The following is a 22,714-nucleotide window of genomic DNA, read 5'->3' as shown; positions in this document are numbered from 1 at the left end:
GGTGAAACCCCATCTCTACTAAAAATACAAAAAAATTAGCCAGATGTGGTGGCACATGCCTGTAATCCCAGTTACTTGAGATGTTGAGGTAGAATAGCTTGAACCTGGAAGGCAGAGGTTGCAGTGAGCTGAGATCATGCCATTGCACTCTAGCCTGGGCAACAGGAATGAAACTCTGTCTCAAAAGAAAAAAAAATATATATATATATATATATTCATTATATTGGTATGTATATGTTTAAGATGATAATTATGTGAGAAAAAACACAGAAAATTTATATTAGGTATGTATTCCTATGATTACAATATATGAATTATGATATATAAAGAAGAACTGGAAGAAGAAGCAAAAAAGGTATTGGCCTGTATTGATGGTCTTGTGGATAACTATTTTTTCTTATTAGTTGCCACATTTGTTAGATTTATAACAAAACATGTTTTAAAATTAAAGAGTTAAAAGTCATATGTTGATAAGGGCATTTCAGTCAGCAATGGACTACATATACAATGGTAGTACCATAAGATTATAATACCTTATTTTTACTGTACCTTTTCTGTGGTTAGATGTGTTTAGATATACAAATACTTTCATTGTGTTATAATTGTCTAAAGTATTCAGTACAGTAACAAGCTGTACAGGCTTGTAGCCTAGGAACAATAGGCTATACTATATAGCCCGTGTGTGGAGTAGGCTATAACACCTAGGTTTATGTGAATACACTATAATATTTGCACAATGATGAAATTGCCTAACAATGCATTACTCGGAATGTATTCTTGCCATTAAGCAATGCATGACTATATTTAGATTTGTCTTAAAAGCTTCACTAAATTCTCTTGAAAGGTAAGTGGAAGCCGCACCCTAGAACTGAATTTGTACAATTTAATAGGTTTAAGCATGATTGCTTAAGACAGATATTGATCATGCTATAAACCATTTCTTTCTCTCCCCTCTTTTAAGACATTGGCTCCCACCTTAAGAGCAATAGTTATGATAAAACATCATATGCAATGTGCTTTATCAATGAGCTAGGTTTTGATACTTTGCTGCCAGAAATGTACACATTTTCTCATCTATTATAAAGCATTAGGTGGGCTACTTCTATCACATCTATGAACCTTCAGTGTTAGGAAAGTAAATAACTTGTCACTGAGGGCGAAAAATAAAACATCATTGGTATTGCTTCATAACACATATCAACGTTTGTCTATCTTTACTCAATAAACGTATTTACATATGAATACAATTTTTTCAATCAAAAGCACATTCAAAATAATGCTATTTATTGAAATTTAAAAACTCCAGAGAATAATATTTATGTGGCACACTATCTTAGCTGAACGTGTTGGCAGGTACCTGTAATCCCAGCTATTAGGGAGCCTGAGGCAGGAGAATTGCTTGAACCCAGGAGGCGGAGATTTCGGTGAGCCAAGATCATGCCATCATCGCGCTCCAGTCTTGGTGACAGGAGCAAAACTATGTCTCAAAAAAAAAAAAAAAAGTGAGAGAGAGCAAGAGCGTGGTATTGGAAATAATTTTAAGTTTGCTGAGGCAGTTATTTGGTGATATCTAAAAATAAGTACAAGAAAGGTTTATTACATCTCTTTTCTCTTCCTTGCTTTACATTCATTGATTGGATGTGTGACCTTAAGAAAGTTACTTAATGTCTGTCCTTCATTTTCTTGGATTTTTAAAAACTGATTCTTTTTTTTTTTTTTTTTTTTTTTTTTGTCTGGAAGGATTCTGTATTAAAGGGATAAAGAAAAACATTATAAAGAGAAGTGAAAAAATCACCATAGGAGAAAACGAACACCATTGACTTGACTGCTCTGAGGCTCGCAGGGTGTAGACAGGCATCCCAGGTCATCAGAGAATCAGCAGGGTCTTCGCTCAGGGGCTGAGTTTTCTACAGGCAAGTCAAACCTCTTCTCCTCTGGGACACTGGGCATGTTTCCAAAGGACTCCGGAAAAACAGCATGGCTGGATTCAGGTATCACGTCAAGATGTGCCTTTTTCTTCATCTCTGACAGCAGTTACTGTGCTAAATGTCTTGATAGAGAAGGTCATATTTGGGAATATTCTTGGGATCAATAGGACTTTGGACAATAAGCTTCCCCCTCATTGCTCCTCGATAGATTACTTCAATCAAATCTATGAAGTCTTGTTTGGTTTTGAAACTTCCCACAAACTTAGTGTGATCTGGAGAGCCATAATCCACTTTCATATGCTGCCCATTGAAGAAAAAGACAGTAGACGGAATATAACTTATGTCAAAATACTGTGTATAAACTGGAGTTTGGTCCACATCTACCAGGTATATAGTAGCCATTTTACTTAAGTCAGAAGAGGTCTTAGAAAGAATATCATCTAGCTGCAGACAGACAGGATCTTCATCTCTCCCGAACCTGAGAACCAACACCTTCTCAGCAGTACTTTTTATCGCCTGGTCTACTTCCTTTTTGCTAGTCAGCTTGGGCAGTAGGAAGCTCATCTTGAAATAACCCAAATGTGACTCCTCACTCTCACTCCTTACTCGTCCACGCCGCCTCCCTCCCTTCCCCTTCGTGGCTGTCAACAACTCCTTCTCGAAAGAGCCAGGACGCGGATTACTCCTTTCATCTGCCCCAAGCGGGACCGGACCCTAAGGCCAAACCACCTTCGGGCTGTTGCCTAGCAACCCCCGTGGCCTCGGTGGCGGGAAGGAAGCCTAATAGGAAAACGCGCAAACGCAGAAAGATAACTCCCTTGCTTCGGTCGGCCCCGCTCAATAAAAACTGATTCTTAATAAAACAAGATATATCATCATAACCTTCTGTTAAGAATTGATATATTTATGTTTATATTTTGTTTTCAAATGTGAGATATAAAACATAACATAAATGTCTCAAGATTTTGAATAAATATCTCAGTCTTTTCCCCAAAAATTCATACTGAATTTGAATTATATATATGAATTAACAACCAATTTGAAATTAAATGTATAAATGTACTATGCACTATTAAATTTTTAATATGTAATTGAAATGATTCCATAAAGATTTGTTACTGAAAAATTTTAACTCTAGTTTAATTCAGCTTTTTCAATGTATGTGGATGTATTAGTCAGGGTTCTCTGGAGTGACAGAACCAACAGAAGATCTATCTATCTATCTATCTTAATATGGATATTTATATCTTCTGTGTCTGAATGACTGAGAACCAAAAGAGCCAATGGCATGTGTTTCATTTGGAGTGCAGGAAAAAACTGTTACCTTAGCTCAAAAACAGGAAAAGAGTGAATTCTCCCTTATTCCACTTTTTGTTCTATTCAGACCTTCAGTGAATTGAATAAGGCCCATTCATATTGGAGAGGGCAACTTCCTTTACTCAGTCAACTAATTTGGATATTAATCTCATCTAGAAACACCCTCACAGGTACATCTATAATAATTTTCAACCAAATATCTGGGTACCTCATGGCTCAGCCAAGTTGACACATAAAATTTACTATTACAGTTTCACTCCTTGTCATCTTGGTACCCATTCACATCTCCTTAAACCATATATAATCTCCCTAAGAAGATAATAACAAGATTATAATTCCACTTAATGTGATACAAGTATCCTGTATACAACTGAAAACTCATTAATCCTTTCCTTAGAAGAGGTGGTAATGTCCTTGAATGATGTAAAATTAACAATACTTAAATAACCGATCTATCTTATATTACAGGGTGAGGAAATAAGAGAGGAAAGAAAAAGAGATCTGCTACATATATACACACACAGACATATTTACAACAAAATAAGGAAGAAATACCAGTGACAATCCTCACATCTGTAACTGGTCACATGGTCATAAATGGTATTTATAATGGTCTTTTTTTTTTTTTCCCCAACTCTCTATTTTGTATTCCTCAGCCAGTCATGATTTTTTGCCTGGTAGAGTAACCCAAACTTCTCATTCTAAAACATTAGTATCCTGTGTGGATTGGTTGTTGTAGTTTTCCATTGTCCTCAATCACAGGGGATAGTAATACTAAGAGCTGCCCTAAGGGATCTTCTGTATTCCAGACATACTCTTTTTAGCTCCGTTGTGGAGTGGTAGTCCAATCTCCCCTTCGTAGTCAAGATCAGTCATCCCATCAGCACAGTAATCCCTACTTTGCCTGTTGATTCAGAGGCATGAGAAGTTCAAAGTAGTGAGGTGACAGTCTTAATTTCCTTGCTTTATATCCATTTGTTGAATGTGTGACCTTAAGAAAGTTACTTAATTTCTGTCCTTCATTTTTTATTTTAAAAAATGATTCTTAATAAAACAAGATATATCATCATAATCTTATGTTAAGAATTAATATGTTTATGTTTATATTTTATTTTCAAATGTGAGATATAAAACAGCATAAAATCCCAAGATTTCGAGTAAATATCTCAGTCTTTTTCCCCCAAAAAATTATACTGAATTTGAATTATTTAAGGAATTAACAACCAATTTGCAATATTTAAATGTGTAGAGGTACTATGCACTATTAAACGGGATCATTATCTCTCCCAGTGGAAGCTTCTTCCAATCAGAACTCAGATCTCTAGGCCAGCAGAGCCTAAGATCATGGGAACAGAAAGCAAAAATTTTACTAGTGGGTCAGTAGGTTTAATAATAAGTGATACCACTTTTATTTCTATCCCTTGATTCCTGGACTTGAATCCTTGAATCTTGACTATCACAGAGCTCTTCAAAGATGCTGGAAATTTACTTCTCACATTATTGGTTAAAGGTATGACTTTGTCAGTGTGAGTGAGTAGGTCTTAAATGACCAATCCACTCTAACAGTGTGATCTCCTGATGCTTTGGAATCACTTCCTCTGTGTTAAACCAAGGCACATCCAACATTTTTAGTTCACTCACTGTGGACTGTCTTTTGGTCCATACTTCAGCCACTCAACCAAACAAGCTGTTAGAACCCTTTCTAACTTCCTAGGATGCAACATTAAATGGAGACTCTCTACTTAGTGAGCCATTATCAACACGTTTGGCTTGATCCAGCCTCATATTCCTTCTATCATTGTCCAACACCATTCTTATGCATTCCCATACATGTTCCCTGGATTTCTGTCTGTATAAAATGGAAAACCCAAGTAGTTATTTTGGAGTGCAGTGCACCTCCTCATGGGTCACACTTTGTACCTCACCTTTAGGGTAGAAAATAGATTTCACAAGGAATAGAAGTGGAACTAGTAGGGATTTAGTATATGGGAAACATAAGCCCAAATAAATGAAACTCAACATGACCATAAGGAAGAAAGTTTGACCCCAAGTTTTTCCCAAAGAGCGTACATTAATGTAAATGCGTACACACCCACATCCACTGCACTGTCATCAAAGGAAGAAAGGCTATAATTTTATAAAAAGGCTGTTAAAATTTCTTTGATCTAATCCTGGTGTAAAACTATTATGCTAAAAGATATTCATACTGAATGTTGGTTATGGATCATAGCTATAATGTCTTAAACACCAATAAACATTTTTTCTAGCTTTTATACTGTTATTTTAGACTTTGAAATAGTATAACATTTTAAAATGTGTACCTTGCCACTTAAGTTATAAAAGAAATATTCTTTTAATTACATAGCGAAACAAATATTTTTTGGCATATTAGTACTTACTCTTTCTATTGCCTCAAGATTTCTTCTTGATGTATGTCTGGTTGTGTATTTGAGTATAGCTTTAGAGTGTGGGTGGATGGATTTTGTAAAAATATGCATTTAAGCTAGATGCATCTTAACTCAGGAAAAAATAACATATCATTGAGTTCTGTGTTTTATCTAGAAACACATGGCTTTTATTGAGTATTATGTTAGAGGTATATGATGTAAAAGGAATTGCCATTTTACCTTCAGCCATGATGGGATGGATATTTGACTCCAGCTATTTACTGTCTGTGTTCCCCAGAGCATGTAGCTCACAATACTCACAATATTATTATATTCCCAGGCATGCTACTGGGGGTGCTTCAAAATAATGTCTTAGATGCTAGGTGCATATAAAACATATAAACATCTATTTTATGAAATAGAAATAGTGAAAAGTTAATAAAACCTTTCTTACTTTGAGATAGAATTACTATGATGTCATCTGGCAATTTATGTGACTGAAAGTATTTGTATATTATAACTATAAATATCAACATATTTTAGAAGTGTTTTGGATAATATTAGGTAGGGGGAAACCAGACTATTAAAAGAGCTAATTAATGTCTCTAAATAAAAATTGATTCTAAATATGGCTTCTTTCTTGAAGCATGTTGCAAGTCCTAAGACTGGTGATGTGAATTAAAAAAAAACTACTGAGATATCAGAATTCATTTGACTCCTCCAATATAGCACAATTATATTTTTCCAATATCACTGAAATGACATATTAGATTTTAATAATAGAAAAATCTGGAGAAGTGGTGGCTCTGATTTACTAAGTTTTTACAAATTATAAATAAAGATCAGGCAATCCAGCAGAAGCATATAAAGTGCGATATTCCACTTTGCTGGTGGCATTCTGCATCAGTGGCTCATCGACAGAGTCGTATATTACACATATAATGCTAGTTAGCTAGAGTAGAGATTCTGTGCTCCACGCTTATTCCTCCATAGGCTGACTTGAATCATAGGCAGTGCCCAGGGCACACCTGAAACACTGAATCCATCACAGTGAGCGGCTTCTTCCAGGAGGGAGAGTGGTGACCAGAGTCCGTCACAGAGGCATAAAGACCCTTAGCTAATAAGATGACTGGTCCTTCTTAAGGCAATGAGAAGTAATACTCCCTTTATGGAGGGTAGGATGGGTCAGCATCTTCTCGTTTGAGGAAAGTAGGAAAGAACATCAGGGTTGGGGCAGACCATATCTGGTTCATAACACAGTATCTGATTCATAGCAAGCACTCAGTGAAGGTTTGTCAAATGAATATTGCATACGTGTTCTAGATGCTGAAGTCATAAAGATAAACAAGCAAAAAGCTCTGTCCTAAGACTCTCACCATTTCAATGGTGAGAATGGGAAACAAACCAATAGTGGAAAAAACAATGTGGTAAATATTGTGAGAGGGCTATGTCCTGGGTGCAGTGGAAGAACAGTAGAGGGAAACATCCTCTTTACCTGTGGGGAGAGCTGGACAAGTTTTCACAGCGAAGACAAAAACTCAACTGAGCCTTAAGGAAGGGAATCATACACCGTCATCAAGGAGACAGGTAGGAAGGGTGTCTCATTGGTGAACCTGAGGTTGCCCTGACCAATTCACATACTTGGTGCTGGAGCTCAGGTGGACGCCTGCCCTGCTGAGCCCCTGATCACAGAAATACCTTAGAGTATGTTCTCAGTCTCCCCCTAAATCAATGCGACTGGTGCTCTCTCTCTCCTTTCTCCTGTATTGATGTTCTGCTTTAAGCTTTGTTCACTCTACCCAATTTTTTTTTTTTTGCTTCGTGCTGCTCATGTTCTGTCTAGCCTGATCCTCCGCCTATGAGCTATTTTTGACAATGAGTCTCTTTTCACTTTCCTGTCTCAAGAATAAGAGCTTATGATAATTAATACTGTCAGAAAAACCCATGGGGATAGGTACATCGTGACTTGAAAAAACACTACAATATTTAGGGAGAAATGTGTTCGTGGAGGTAGAAGCATTTATCTATGCATTCAACAAAATTAATAGGTACGTACTTCTGTACTCTAACAGAGTGTACTTGTTGAGAGAGTCTTTACTGCAGAGTCAACTGTGAATTTTTTCTTTGAAAATCCCTTTTTCATACCCCGTTTGGAATATTGTTCAGAAGCTCTAATGAGTAACTCTTGTGTGTCAGACACTGTTTTTGCTGCAAAAGGATAAAGTTACTTAATCGACTCTCTCCTTTCCTTCTTGCACTAACTCAATTGTTCTCAACCAGGGCAATTTTGGCCTCCAAGCAGATATTTGGCTTAGTTTGGAGATATTTCTGGTTCTTACAGTTGGTGGGGAGAATGCTACTGCTCTCTAGAGGGTAGAGGCCAGGGATGTAATAAACATCCACCAATGCACAGGATATCTCCTGCATAACCAGGAATTTTCTAGTCCTAAATGGCCATACTGGCACAGTTGAGAAACTCTGTCCCAGCCTTGTATAGAGAATGCTGTTTTTGCTTTGTACAGATCTCCAAGCCGTACCCATTTCCCAGCTGTTGTGAGTGTTGGCTGATAAACATTCACACCTTCTCCTTTCTCAGAGAATTACCTCTATCCAGCCAGGAGCCACCTCAATAGAATGGCTAAGACTCTCATCAGACCAAAGCCACCATCAGACCAAAGCCAGTGACTCAAAAGGCTAGCCTCTTGCCTCAAGATGGGACCAACTCTGTGGGGTCATTCACACTCCAGAGCTTTCCCATGACATCACATTGAAGCTAGTCTCTATTTAAGGCTATATTCTTGCTTAACTTTTCCCTCTGAACTTTGCTGCTTCTGCCACTTCCAATTTTCCTCAATAAATTGCCTGAACAAGGATCTCTATCTTGGGCTCTGCTTCCATGAAACCCAACCTGAGACAATGTGACTTGAATAAATCAAATGCTAAAACATGGTTTCCACACTCTTCACTCTACACTGAGGGGTGATAGATTCTTGACCTTGATAGTAACCTGATTTTCTTCAGGTCCCACCTGATGAAGGGTAAAAATTACATTATTTTTGCGTCAAGACACCATTGTCTCCGAATCAATTCCTCTCTCATAAACCTGTTCTCATCCTCTAGAAAACCAGAAAAGGATCCCATTAAAATGTATCACTATTTTGAGAATCTTTGCCAGTGTCTCACATATAATCCCTATCTCTGTGTAAAGGATCTTTTCATGACATTTGCTGTTGGTGTCCTCTATGTGATCTCTGATTCTTCACCCAGAGTGCCATCTCCTAGAACTTTATGCCAGTATGATTCTGCCTTTTACCCAGCCATTCACCTATCCACCTGTTCACCCATTCAGCCTTCCACTCACGCATCTGTGTATCCATATATCCATCCATCCATCCCTGCATGCACTCACTTATTTATTCAACAAGTGTGATGAGTGTATTTTCTGTGTCAGGCAGTAGCAAACATAAAGTCAGCTTCTGCCTTCATGAAGCCTATTGCTCAGTGGTAGACACTGATTTAAAAATAAAAGACATCTCTGTAACATAGGCTGTCAAAGGACTTTGAGGTGACCACTTAGTAAATGAAACAAAAACCACCAAGATAAGTTTTTTGTTTACTGTAGTAAAGGAGAGCTACCTTGTTCAGGTACAGTCTCTCTCTGAGGAACAAACTGTTCATACCATTTCAGGGAAGAAGGGAGGGAGTTTAGAATTTGGCAGATTTTCAGGGGTGGGTTGACATCATCTGTCGAGACACAGTCATCCAGATGAGGCTACCTTGGATTGGTTGACACTTAGAGGCAAATATAGAGGATTGAATCAGAGTCTGTTCCTGCCTGGCTGATTCCTGATAGGTAAGGAACTGTTATTGACAGCTGACTTGCAAAATAAAGTGTGTTCCCTGGGGCAAGTTGTCATTAAATTTTTAAATTTAATGGATTTAAAGGAGTTCTGGTGGCCATTCTTATCATGGCTACAGAAAAATCAATTTTTTTTCCTAGGAATATAGATTTTTTTAAACAGTTGTCAAATAAGATTTACCCTCTGATGGGCTATTTCCCCTCCCACCCAGCTTTTCAGCTTCCTGTGTCTTGTTTACTATAACAGAATTAGTATAAAATTTGAGAAGAATTTACTTTTGATTACCTCTAAAATCTCTTCCTACAATTAGCTTAAGTAATTAGTTTATAGACTAGATTAATTGGTTTTCAGTACAAGATCATTGTAATCTAAATGTCTGGGTTTTAGATGAATTATATATGAATACCTTTTCTAAAATGGGGCATTTCTTCCCCCATTTATTAAGCTTTATTAAGATATACTTGACTAACAAAAATTGTACACATTTAAGGTATATAACATGATGTTTTGATATATGTATACATCGTAAAATTATTAAATCAAGTAAATTAACATACACATCACCTCATACACTTTTTTAGTGGTGAGGAAATTCATTTTTATTTTATTTTTTTCTTCATATATAGTGCTGCAGAGGTAGTGAGACATTTAAAATCTACTCTCCTAGAAACCTTCAAACATATAACACATTGTTGACTATAGTCAACATGCTGTACAATCAATCTCCAAAACTTCTTCCTCTTGTCTAGCTGAAACTTTGGCCCTTTGACCAACATCTCTGCAACTCCTCCACTACCCACTAATCCCCACATCAGTCTCCCGTACTCTGGTAACCACCATTCTGCTCTCTGTTTCTATGAGTTTGACTTTTTCAGATTACACATATAAATGAGATCATGCAGTATGTGTCTTTCTATGCCTGATTTATTTTCCACTTAGCATCGTATCCTCTAGGTATATTAATGTTGTTGCAAATGACATGATTTTTTTTTTGATTGGCTGAGTAGTGTTATCTATCTGTCTATCTATCTATTATCTGTCTATTTGTTTACCTATCTATCTATCTGCCACATTTTCTTTATCCATTCATTCATTGATAGACACTTAGGTTGATTCCATATCATAGCTATTGTGAATAATGCTGCAGTAAACATGGGAATGAAGATATCTCTTTGACATACTGGTTTTATATTCTTTGGATATATGCCCAGAAGTGGGATTACTGAATAATATGGTAGTTACATTTTTAATTTTTTGAGAAATCTTTATACTGTTTTCCCTAATGGCTATACCAATTTACATTCCCACCAGCAGTGTACAAGGATTCCCTTTTAGGCACATCCTTACCAACACTTGTTATCTTTTATCTTTTTAAGTAATAACCATTCTCAACAGGTGTGAGATGGTATTTAATTGTGGTTTTAATTTGCATTTCCCTGATGAACAGTGCTGTTGAGCATTTTTGTATATATATGCTGGCCATTTGTATATCTGTCTTCTTATGAGAAATGTCTGTTCAGGTCCTTTGTCCATTTTTAAATAGAGTTTTTTGGGGGCTATTGAGTTGTTTGAGTTCCTTATGTATTTTGGATATTAACTCCTTATCATCTGATGTATGGTTTCTAAATATTTTCTCCCATTGTGTAAGTTGACTCTTCACTCCGTTGAGTTTGTTGTTGGTTTGTTTGTTTTTCTGTGCAGGAGATTTAAGTTTGATGTATTTCTACTTGTCTATCTTTGCTTCTGTTGCTAGTACTTTAGGTCATATCTGAAAATATTATTGCCTAAAACTTACTCCCTATATTTTGCACTGGTAGTTTTAGAGTTTTAGGTTTTATATGTAAGTCTTTAATCCATTTTGAGTTGAGTTCTGTATATGATGTGAGATAAGAGTTCAATTTAATTCTTCCACATGTAGATATCCAGTTTTTTTCAACATCATTTATTAAAGAGACTGTCCCTTTTCCTGTTGTGTGTTCTTGGCAACTTTATCAAAGATTGTGAATTTATTTCTGAGCTCTTTATTCATTCCATTGGTCTATAGGCCAGTTCTTATGCCAATACCATGTTGTTTTGGCTACTATAGCATTGTCATATATTTTCAAATAATTCAGTATGTTACCTCCAGGTTTGCTATTTTTGCTTAAGATTGCTTTGGCTATTTGGGATCTTTTGTGAATTCATACAAATTTTAGGATCCCTTTCTCTATTTCTGTGAAAAATATCATTGGGGCCGGGCGCAGTGGCTCAAGCCTGTAATCCCAGCACTTTGGGAGGCCGAGGCGGGTGGATCACGAGGTCAAGAGATCGAGACCAACCTGGTCAACATAGTGAAACACCATCCCTACTAATACAAAAAAAAAATTAGCTGGGCATAGTGGCGCGTGCCTGTAATCCCAGCTACTGAGGAGGCTGAGGCAGGAGAATTGCCTGAACCCAGGAGGCGGAGGTTGCGGTGAGCCGAGATCACGCCATTGCACTCCAGCCTGGGTAACAAGAGTGAAACTCCGTCTCAAAGGAAAAAAAAAAAAAATCATCGGAATTTTTATAGGGATTGGATTAAATTTGCAAATCACTTTGGGTAGAATGAACATTTTAACAATATTAATTATTCTAATCCATTAACATGAGATATTCTCCCCTTTATTTGTATCTTCTTCAGTTTCTTTCATCAGCGTTTTATAGTTTTAAGTGTACAGATCTTTTACTTCTTTGGTGAAATTTATTTCTAAGTATTTTTTTTCTTGATGTTATTGTAGAAGGGATGATTTCGTTTCATTTTTGGATGACTCTTTGCTAGTGTATAGAAATGTTACTGATTTTTGTATGTTGATTTTGTATCCTGCATCTTTACTAAATTTATATATTAGTTTTACAGTTTTCCTGACAGAGTTTGTAGGGTGTTATATACAAGACTATGTCATCAGCAAATAGATATAATTTTACTTTTTTCTATTTGGATGCCTTTTCTTATCTTTTCGTGCCTAAATGTTTTGGCTAGAACTTCCAGTACTATAATCAATCGAAGTGGCAAGCGTGGACATCCTTGTCTTCTTCCTGAAGTTAGAGAAATGGTTTCCTGCTTTTTGCCACTGAATATGAAGTTTGCTGTGGACTTGTCATATATGGACTTTATTATGTTGAGGTAGATTCCATTTATAAATAGATTGTTGGGAGTGCTTATCATGAAAGAATATTAAATTGTGTTAAATGCTTTTTCTTCATCTCTTGAGATGATCATGCTTTTATTCTTCATTTGATTAATGTGGTATATCACATTTATAGATTTGTATTATGTTGAACCATCCTTACATCACAGTTATAAATCCCACTTGATCATGGTGTGTGATCCTTTTAATGTGCTGTTGAATTTGGTTTGCGAGTATTTTGTTGAAAATGTTTGCATCTATGTTCATCAGTAATATTGGTCTCTAATTTTCTTTTTTTGTAGTGTCAATGCCTTGTCTGGCTTTGATATCTGGATAATAATGGATTTGTAAAATGAGTTTGAAAGTGTTCCCTTCTCTTCAATATTTTTGAAAGAGTTTGGGAAGAATTGACACCAATTCTTCTTTAAATATTTGGTAGAATTCACCAATGAAACCATGGGGGTCCTAGACTTTTCTTTGTTTAAAGGTTTTTATTTTTTATTGAGATGGAGTTTCTCTCTGCCACCCAGGCTGGAGTGCCTCCCGAGTAGCTGGGATTACGGCATGTACCAGCACATCTGGCTAACTTTTGTATTTTTAGTAGTGACAGAGCTTCACCATGTTGGCCAGGTTGGTCTTGAATTCCTGACTTGAGGTGATCTGCCCACCTCAGCCTTTCAAAGTACTAGGATTACAAGCGTGAGCCACCATGCCAGGACTTGTTTGGAGGTTTTTGATTACTTATTCAATATTCTAACTTGTAATTGGTCTGTTAGGATTTTCTATTTATTCATGATTTAGTCTCAGTAGGTTGTATGTTTTTCAGAATGTATTCATTTCTTCTATATTATCCAATTTGTCGGTGTATAAATTGTTCACAGTAGTCTTTTATGGTCCTTTGTATTCTGTGTGGTGACAGTTGTATCTCCACTTTGATATATAAATTTATCTATTTGTCTTCTCACCTTTCTTATTATTTAGCTAAAGGTTTATTAATTTTGTCTTTTCAAAAAGCCAACTGTTGGTTTCATTGATCTTTTTAATTTTTTCTAGTCTTAAAATACTAAGCCCATCATTGAATATAAACTATTATTCAGTGTGTGCAAACGTACATAATACATTGTCATTCAGGATGCAAATATACATGACAGAAACTTGACTATATAAATAATGTCACAGAAAATAGAGAGTTGTAGTCATGTCCTATTAGACACACTACCAGAGGAAGAGAGAAATCCAGGATTTTTTTTAGAAGAAAAGGTTTTATAAAATATTGTAAGTGAAGCTTTGACTTTCACAAAACAAGATCTGAAGATACAGGAAAGAAGAGGGTAAGCTGCCTATCAATGAAAAGAAATTTACTCCTCTCCTTGAAAAATTGGTAAACATTTAGTGATAATATGGTGTTGTACAGAGCTAACTCATTGCCCTATTTATTCTATTTACATGCACCATGATTTGTATATGATAAGTATCCTTATTTAGAAGTTCTGAATGTTTTTAAAGTACTATAGACTTTAAAAGGCAATTGTTATTTTTATTTATATTTTAGCTCATGGAAAGTACTATAGACTTTAAAAGGCAATTGTTATTTTTATTTATATTTTAGCTCATGGAAAATACTATAGACTTTAAAAGGCAATTGTTATTTTTATTTATATTTTAGCTCATGGAAAGAAAATGCTATCATAAGACAAGAGGTGGAAACTATCGTTTAGCTGTGCATTTTGCTCCTACCTGCTTGTCATTCTCTCTCTCTCTCTCTCTTTTTAATGCCTATCTCTCTCTCTCTTGGTTTTCTTGTCTATCAGACTTTTAATATTGCCATGCCACTATTTTCCAAAAACAGAACAAGGGTAGAGGAGAGTAGTGCTTACATATTCAGTGTTTTGATTCTTTTTTTTTTTTTTTTTTTGCATAGTGCTAATGAGTTTACTTCTTTGGATAACATGATTGAGGTATATACCCTTTAGGGACCTTGAAGCTACCCTGATCAGCTCTCTCTTCAAGAGAACTTACTGCAGGGAATGGAGGTGGTTCACAGCCTCCTGCTGCCATCCCTCTGGACCTACCTCATGCCAGGTCATGCTGCCTGGAGCTGCTCCTATCCAATAACTCAGCAGAATCCAAGTGTTAATACCAGCTAATTCCTGCCAGATATAGTAATCCTCTTGCAGACAGGGTTTTGCTAAGAGACTCTCCATTCTTCTGGTTAAAAATTTTTTTAGAACTGTGCTGTGATCTGAGCTTCTTCCTTCCCAATCCTTCTCTACCTGCTTTCACACTTGATGGAACTGCATCGAGGTCTGAAGGCCTTCTGCCGTTTTTTGGCTCTCCCAAATCCTTCACAGGCTTCCCCTAGTGTGTCTTTTGTTTGTCTAATGCTGTCTTGGCATTTGTTTCTTGGAACACCTGAGCTAATGTGTGTTCTCCAGTTGTAGCTACAGTGATGCATAGCTGCATTACCAGCAAACCCAAACCCTGGTTATGTTCTATATTAGAGCATTTTCGTGCTGCTGATAAAGACATACCCAAAACTGGGTAATCTATACAGGAGAAAGGGTTTATTGGAATTACAGCTCCACGTGGCTGGGGAAGCCTCACAGTCATGGTGGAAGGCAAGGAGGAGCAAGTCACATCTTATGTGGATGGCAGCAGGCAAAGAGAGAGGTTGTTCAGGAAAACTCCACCTTACAAAGCCATCCAATCTCCTGAGACTTATTCACTATCTCCAGAACAGCACACAGGAAAGACCTGTCCTTATGATTCAATTACCTTCTACCAGGTCCCTCCCACAGCATATGGAAATTCAATATGATACAAGTTAATTAATTCCCAGATATGATGGGGGTACAGACATTGGGTAAACACAGGCATTCCAAATAGGAAGAATTGGCCAAAACAAAGGGGCTACAGGTCCCATGAAAGTCCAAAATCCAGCGGGACGGTCAAATCTTCACAGCTGCAAAATGATCTCCTTTGACTCCGTATCTCACGTCCACGTCATGCTGATGCGAGAGGAGGGCTCCCACAGTCTTGTGCAGCTCTGCCTCTGAGGCTTTGCAGCATACAGACTCCCTCCTGGCTACTTTCATGGGCTAGTGATGAGTATCTGAGGCCCAGGTGCACAGTGAAAGCCGTCGGTGAATCTATCATTCTGGGGTCTGGAGGATGGTGGCCCTCTTCTCACAGCTCCACTAGGTGGTACCCCAGTAGGGGCTCTATGTGGGAGCTCCAACCCCACATTTCCATCCTGTGCTGCCCTAGCAGAGGTTCTCCATGAGGGCCTGCCCCTGCAGCAAACTTCTGTGTGGGCATCTAGGCATTTCCATACATCCTTTGAAATCTAGGAGGAGGTTCCCAAACCCTAATTCTTGACTTATGTGCACTTGCAGGCTCAACACCACATGGAAACTGCCAAGGCTTGAGGCTTGCACCCACTCAAGCCACAGTCTGACCTCTACATTGGCCCCTTTCATCCACGGCTGGAGTGGCTGGGACACAGGCCACCAAGTCACTAGGTTGCACACAGCACAGGAACCCTGGGCCTAGTCCATGAAACTATTTTTTCCTCCTAGGCCTCCAGGCTTGTGATGGGAGGGGCTGCCATGAAGATCCCTAACATGCCCTGGAGACATTTTCCCCATTGTTTTGGAGATTAAAATTTGTCTCCTCATTACTTATGCAAATTTCTGCAGCCGACTTGGATTTCTTCTCAGAAAATAAATAACCAGGTTATTTTTATGGCAGTAATTAGTGACTCATTTTTGTGTATTATTAGCCCCTGTGACAATTTTATCAAGGTTATTGGCTCCTTTCTAGTAAAATGTATGTCTGCACATTCATCCAAATTTTGTTTGCAGTTCCAGGGACTTGAGGGATATGAACTTTGCAAGTTCATCCGATCAGTCCAGGAGCTTGTGGATCTGAGATTGAGAACATCTGTTCTGCAAAAACTAAAATAACTAACATTATTTTAATTTCTTCTGATGCTCTTTTTTTTCTGTTTCTTTACAGAAAAATTTGAATTTTAATACTATTTAACCAAGGTTGATCAATGTCAGACCGTTCTTTTATAAACAATGTTTGATTCTGTGGCGGTACTCAATGCCAAATGTTTGACCTGTCATTCAGCTTTAGTGCATCTGATGTAAACATTCAAATGGAAATTCAAAATATAAAAATAGTGTGTGGAAATAACATAGGCTTCTTTGACAAAAAGAACTTTTTTTTTTCCTCAACGTGTGTTAACTTGGTGCAAATGACTATGGGCAAATGACTTCACTTCAGGCCTGCTGCTTTTCCTATGAAATGGGAAAACCCTCCCTTTTTGTAACCCAGTGATTGGCACCGTGTGTCTGTCTTTGATTCTCAAGAGTTTGGAGGTTCTAAGATTTCTGGGCCTACGACAGGCAAAATACAATCATACATATTTGACATAATTCACTCTTAAGCAGATTTTATTATGCAAACACTAAAATGATGCAACATCGAGTTTGAACATGTAGATTGTAGTTATTGTCTCTCTCCTCCTGCATGTCTCCTTCTGTCTTGGTTAATGTGAAGAAAAACAGTGCTGACAGTTTGAAAAGCAGATACCTGTTTCTAGAGATAGACAAAATATAGTTGTCCCACACGCTGTGTGGGGCGCAGTAGACACTTGATTAATTTTGGGTTTGTGGCTGGTTAGCTAGTTACAAAACCAGTTCTTGGTTCCAGCGATGAATCTTTAGTTTGTGTCAGTCATTCATTTAGTTCTGTTAGGCTCTGAGCTCATATTGCTGAATTAAAATAAAACCAAACCAAACAAAGCAAAGCAAATGGGCTCTGCCATAGTAGACCTTCCAATTTAGTCCAACACAAATAATAAACAAGCAAATTGCAAATTTTATCAGCATCATGAAAGAAACAAGTTGCCCACAGTAGTCTAATGTTCATAACTTTATTAAAAATGCTCTTATTTATTTATAGAGTGGAAGTGCAGTGACACATTGATATTTAATAACAGACTCTAATTCAAACAGAAAAAAACACTTATTTTGCACACTGGTTACTTCATGGAATTAACAGAGACAGGATTGTTTTTGCTGCTTTTTGGGGGGGCCTACTTTGGAAAAATTGTAGATGCTATATAGCATCACAGGAAGTGACAACCTTGATATTAGTGACTAGAGGGAGAAGTGGCTGCAGCTCAAGGGAGGCAGTGAGGAGAGGTCAAAATTCCCGAGGAGAAATTGCAGGTGAACTAAATAAGAGAAGGGTAATAAGCAGAGGAGGATTTCGGGAAAAGACGTTTATGTGAAAAGATTTGAGAGAAATTGGACAGCTGAATTATCATGCACTTTAAAGAACTGAGAAAAGTTACTGATTACCTTTAAATTTCTCAATTTTTGTTTTGGTGGACATGGCATTACGTATGGGAAAATGGAAACATGAAAACAGAGGGTGGCAGATAAGAGAAAAAACTCCAATGTACTGAGCACTGCTTGTTTAATTTTCATATGAGGTTCCTTATGCTAGTCCAGACTTATTATGTAAAAGGCTAGTTTGATCATTTCAAATGATGTTCTTTAGTTTATCAATGCATTACGTGGTTAACATCATAGCCACACTGCCTGTGCTGGCAATATGTGTAGATGTATGTACGTGTGTTTCTGTGTATATGTGCGCATGTTTCACACATTTAAACTCTTTCTGAGAGAGGATTTTTGTCTGTTTGGTTTGTTTTGTCTATTTTTTTTTTTTTTTTCCAGAAAAGTGCCTGGCATTTAGTAGATGCTCAATAAATACTTGAATTAAAAAACCATGTTCAGTCTTATTACCAAATTTTTAAAATTGACTTCATGATGTCGCGAATTAATACAAAATATTAACAAACAAACAAACAAACAAATCAAATAAAACCTTATTGGCATAATTAGCGAGAAGTACCAATATAATTCCATTGCCACCTACAGCAGCTAAATCCTGATATTCTGGAAAACTAAACAGCTTTCCTAACAGAGCAGTGCTGAAATAGAGCCTATTCCTATTTGTGTCTTCCAGGTGTTACATGGACTGCAGAGGAATTCAGCATCTCTTTTTAGAAGGAAAGGGAATATAAGGTGAGAGGTAACAAGTATGTAGGTAGGAGGCAAGTAAGGGAGTGTGTCAGGTACGGGAGAGGCTGCCACCTCCCAAGGGTATAGGGCAGCATGAGGTAGAGAGATCATTTGCAGCCTGTCCCGCCACTCTATCTCCTGGCCATGCACACATCTGGGCAACAGGGCAATTGTTTTTCAGAACCTTATTCTATTTGGGGGAGTGGAAATGTTTTGAATCCTTTTAGAAGCTAAAATCCCATCTACCTCCTCCTGACTCCCACTCTTACCTTGCACACTCATTTAGAGCTTGGACACCCCAGTGGAAGCTGATGCTGTTTCAGTGTCGTATTAAAAAACTTACACTCTAAATTTCTTTGAGAAAAGAAAGGAATAATTTTTAGAGTAGGGAAACTACCTCTCAGAGCTTGCATCATGGGAACTAGACTATTGAATGGATAGAAAATATTCAAAAATCCTACAGATCATAAAGGCTAAAAATAAGATTCCCTCCTCCCTCTTGTTCATCTTTTTGTTCCTAGAACTTATAATAGTGTTAGACACACAATTTGTGCTCAGAAGTTTGTGAATGAAGAATTTCACTCCATAGTTCTCACTCCAGTCTTTTGAATGATGGTGGGGATGGGGGTTAGGTGCATGATGTTGAACGTTTCTCATGTGAAATCACCAGCAAATGATGAAAAATAATATCATCTGCCTAAAAAATAACCCTCCAAAATGTTGTCACATATAAATGTTAAAATTTTAATCCAGAGTTGATGCTTACAATGGAAAAAAAAAAAGTATTTTCTACATGTTCTTTTTGGGAGAGAAACTTCCCACCTAGTTTTAACGTGAAGACCGAATTGGTTCAATTGTTACTTCCAGAGAGGAAAGGGTTAAAATGGATTCTGCCTAAGTTTTTCTGTGTCAGCTTTCTTTTTATCTCTACTGGAAGAGTTACTGCCTATAAGCAGCTGGGGTCCTGCCCAAGTCTTCAGTTCAATGATTCATACAAACTCTCAGAGTCAGAAGAGGGTTTGGAACTGATTTTGTAATCAGTCTCCTTTCTTTCCTAAGCATGGTTGGCAGAGTGCGTAGAATAAAAGGACAGTGGAAACTTCTGCCGTCTGCTTTCTTCTTCCAGAGAGAATAGAAAGAAAAATGTTGCATGCCTATTTTTTAAAGCCTATTTTCAGAGCCCTTTACAGAAAAGGTCAGAACATATGAGGCTATTTTTTTTTATTTTATTAAAAAAAAATCTCTTCTGTAATCTATCCACTGAAAAAAAACAGAGCTCGGGAAAAGATACTGAGAAGTTCCACATTTGGAAAGTCTGGATGAATGAAGATTTAAAAGAGGACAATTAATGTGTTTGTTAGTGCATAATTTTTCTAGTTGCCACACCCATCCTCACCTAGGTTTGATGTTTCATGAAGGTAATAAAACCTCAATTTTGGTATCATCATTAAAATTTGAGATCACTCTGCAGACATATTTTTAGGTGAAGGAGAGTCTGTATTCTTGGATAATCCTGCTTTTCTTTAGGGTGTATGCTAAAGGACACACGAAATTGACTTTTATCTCAAGTTTAAGTTTAAAGGTTCTTGGATTTTACATATATATATATTCTTCTTATTATTTGGGGTTCCTGGGGACAAAATAATAAGTACACAAAGAGAATGATTTAAGTTGTTGTATATTATTATATGTTGTCTTTCTCTTTTCCAATATTATTTATTTTTATATGTTCATATCTATTTCTATATTCTTCATTTTATTATAGAAATATCATCTATGTATGTAAAAGTACAATATGGTGACTTCTGAATGTCTCACAAATAAAATAAAGACTACTTAAAATATTCAATTTTCAAAGATGAATACTCAGTCCTTTTAAGTTTCTCTTTTGTCTCTAGCTAGCCCAGCCTTTCAAAGACTTGAATAAAATCAATTACACTGCTATGTCATATCCATGGCAGCCTGGCTCTGAAGCATGCTGCAACTTCAGCAGCTGCCAGCCAGCACAAGAATTCAATCATGTGCAGTTCTAGAGACAGTGGAAATATGTATATTGTAGTTTTCTCTCTCTACTACCTTAGTTCAAATTAAAGCTTCTACAGGGTTAGGGAGATTTTAGATTGAAGTTTAACAAGAACCAAGATGGATAGTAGGATCTAAATGTAGTAAGTTAGATTTCAGCCCAGGGCATCAGCCCAGAGTGGGAAATGGACAGATGATTAAGCAGAAGCTCAGACATATGAATTGGGTGCATATGGAAGGGTTGTGCATGCATGCTTGTGTGTGTGTGTGTGTGTGTGTGTGTGTGTATGTGGTGGCAGGGTACAAGATTGGAGAGGAAAGTTGTAGGTGAGAGACACACTCATATCTAGGCAGCAAGATTTAATTATACCCTGCTACTATACATTAATGTGCTTGAGCCTATTGGAATGCAGACTGCCATGGCAAGGACTGGCTCAGTATCTGAGCTGAGCAAAGCCTGAAGGTTTAATAAAGGTAATGCCTGCAGATGAGAGGAGTTGAAGAAGTTAGGCACAACTGGCCCATCTTGGAAGCAACCCAAGTTAAAGCCTATGAACTGAGAATGTGTGTCTTCAATGCATATGAAAATGATTTTTCTCCATTCATCATCGGTTTTGGTAGCCTTCAACCCACTCCATACAATCAAGTCATATATAAATATTGTAACTATTCCTAGCATGACAGAACATAAACCATGATAGTGCATGAAACAGAGAAACCTACATTTGGTTGCATTTGTTTTGTGACAGTGTAAGGAGCACAGGATTTTCATCAATATAGAAGCTAAAAGTCATTATATACCACGAATACCATCTCATAGAGATGCTCACTATTACTTCAGCTCATATTCTGCTAATTATGAAGATTCCTTTATTTATATTGGATGTTGTTATTTATACTTTTTGATACTCCTGATAAATCTAGTATGCTCCAAAGAAAACAGAGCTCTACTTTTCTACAGAGACTTCTGATTGGCACAAATTCCATTTTCTCTTCTTGGTCGGGTAGAAAAAACATGTTTCATAGCATCTCTTGAAGTTAGGTTGGTGCAGTATGACCGTTTGGCCAAAGGATGTGGGTAGAAGTGATGTACGTAATTCCCAACCTGGGAATAAGACCACGTATGAGACCCTCCTCACTTTCTCCCACATAGGAATGTCAAAAAATGAAAGAAGCTTGCATCACTGAGCCAATATAACTCCTGTGTGATTAAGAAATAGACTTTTGTGTGATAAACTACTCAGATTTGGTTGGTTTAGCCTATCCTAGGGTCAAAAGGGTTAACCTCACTTTTTAATGGGGAGATATGCAAATTTGTGGAGATCCATACGTAAGAAAAATCCATGACAGAGAAGGGGCAGTTACACATCATTCTTTGAGATTAACCGGAAAACAAGTGGAAGCGCTTCCACTTCCCCAGTTCATTATTTATTTATTTTTGCATGACATATTACCCCAAACTTAGTAGCTAAAAACAAGAAACATTTGCTATTTCTAGTTTCTGTGAGTCAGTATCTGGCAGTGGCTTAGCTAGTTTTCTTAGCTAGATAGCTCAGGGTCTCAAATGGAATTACAATCCAAATGCCAGTTAGGGCTGCAGTCACCTAGGGGCTTCACTGAGGCTGGAGGATTTGATTCCATAGAAGGTTCACTTACGTGGCTGCTGTCTGGAAGTTCCAATTTATCACCAATGGAACCTAGGACCATTACAACCTTACAGTGAATTTCATCCACAGTGAGGGATCCGAGAGAGAGAGAGGCATAATCCACCATGTCTTTCATAAACTATTCTTGGAATGGACGTATCATACACAATACAATTCTCACACTAACTTCCTTGAGTTTGGTTGAATTTCACAAGTTAAGGATACGGTCTTTTACAAGGCTGTCCTCAACTTCAGACACCAGCTACAAGCTTTGGGGAATTCCAGGCCATCTGCACCTCTGATC

At 37.3% G+C, this 22,714-nt stretch overlaps 1 protein-coding gene across 1 annotated transcript; it reads right to left on the bottom strand.

Annotated features, from left to right (window-relative positions):
* Positions 1 to 1,730: 1,730 nt before the first annotated feature.
* On the bottom strand, positions 1,731 to 2,763 carry LOC135268796 (thioredoxin-like protein 4B). Its single transcript, XM_064361799.1, has one exon. It carries the CDS (start codon positions 2,490 to 2,492, stop codon positions 2,043 to 2,045), a length of 450 nt encoding a protein of 149 aa, XP_064217869.1. The 5' UTR covers positions 2,493 to 2,763; the 3' UTR covers positions 1,731 to 2,042.
* Positions 2,764 to 22,714: the final 19,951 nt, after the last annotated feature.

The sequence above is a fragment of the Aotus nancymaae genome, unplaced genomic scaffold (assembly GCF_030222135.1).
Source record: "Aotus nancymaae isolate 86718 unplaced genomic scaffold, 86718_ANA_hifiasm-v0.15.2.pri h1tg000043l, whole genome shotgun sequence".
Taxonomy (NCBI): domain Eukaryota; kingdom Metazoa; phylum Chordata; class Mammalia; order Primates; family Aotidae; genus Aotus; species Aotus nancymaae.
Note: the sequence above shows the minus strand (reverse complement) of the source record. Positions and strands in the feature narration are given on the sequence as shown.

Excerpts from the sequence above, each read along its gene's own strand:
- LOC135268796 (XM_064361799.1), bottom strand. The coding sequence starts at position 2,492 with ATGAGCTTCCTACTGCCCAAGCTGACTAGCAAAAAGGAAGTAGACCAG.